Below are 774 nucleotides of genomic sequence, written 5' to 3' on the forward strand. Positions count from 1 at the left end.
CACACACACACACACACACACACTCGCACATCCACACGCGCTGTCACAGCTCTGCGCGAGCACAGCAGTGCGCTACAACACGCTTCTGTGCGCAACGCAATTCCACTCCTGTCTGGCAGTTTGGACAAAACTTGGTGCCTCCCGAGTATGACTGAATGACTTACGAGAGCAAGACGATATCAGAACATTTAAACCAAGAGGGCAGCGTGTTTTAAGCGGACGATTAAGGGAGAGATCCCTGCGGAAACCTCTATCAAACCATCGGAGACCAATAAGGCAATGGAGCGCAATAACGCACGCAAATCCATGACAGCTGAAGACCTCTAATTTAGTATTATTCGAGGAAAAGCCGACAAAGCATGACTTTATGAGAACATGAAATAGCTAGATCATGTTATGCATAGTTTGCATTTGCTGTGCGCAATTGGCTCAACAGAACTGCATTTGAATATGAAATTCTGAGCACTAAAAAGGCAAAAAGGCTTGTTTTCTTTTTTTTCTCACTCTGTATTATCGGCGTTTGTTCCTTGAAGAAGCTCACTAGTTGAATACAGGTCACTTCTTCAAGGCAGCGCATTTTTGGAAAGATGGACTTCTGGATATCTCACCAAGGGATTGCATTTATTTTTTGCTTGGTTCTGAAAGTCGGCGCAACAGAAAGTAAGTTTGTCTGTTTTTCTTTAGCTTTCATAACTGTATCGGTGTGTCTAAATTCCCATCCAGTGAGGCTATCCGTAAATGGCAAACAGATTTCTCTCCTGGCGAAGCGAAGCG

General features: G+C 44.3%; 1 protein-coding gene across 1 annotated transcript in view; it reads left to right on the forward strand.

Annotated features, from left to right (window-relative positions):
* Window positions 1-8: 8 nt before the first annotated feature.
* nrp2a (neuropilin 2a) overlaps window positions 9-774 on the forward strand; it is a 79,680-nt gene continuing 78,914 nt past the window's right edge. Inside the window, exon 1 of the mRNA XM_016239357.1 lies at window positions 9-660. Coding sequence (XP_016094843.1) covers window positions 588-660 — 73 coding nt within the window. The 5' untranslated portion in view covers window positions 9-587. The remainder of the gene's footprint in view (window positions 661-774) is intronic.

The sequence above is a fragment of the Sinocyclocheilus grahami genome, unplaced genomic scaffold, assembly GCF_001515645.1.
Source record: "Sinocyclocheilus grahami isolate Dianchi unplaced genomic scaffold, SAMN03320097.WGS_v1.1 scaffold563.1, whole genome shotgun sequence".
In the NCBI taxonomy this organism is placed as follows: domain Eukaryota; kingdom Metazoa; phylum Chordata; class Actinopteri; order Cypriniformes; family Cyprinidae; genus Sinocyclocheilus; species Sinocyclocheilus grahami.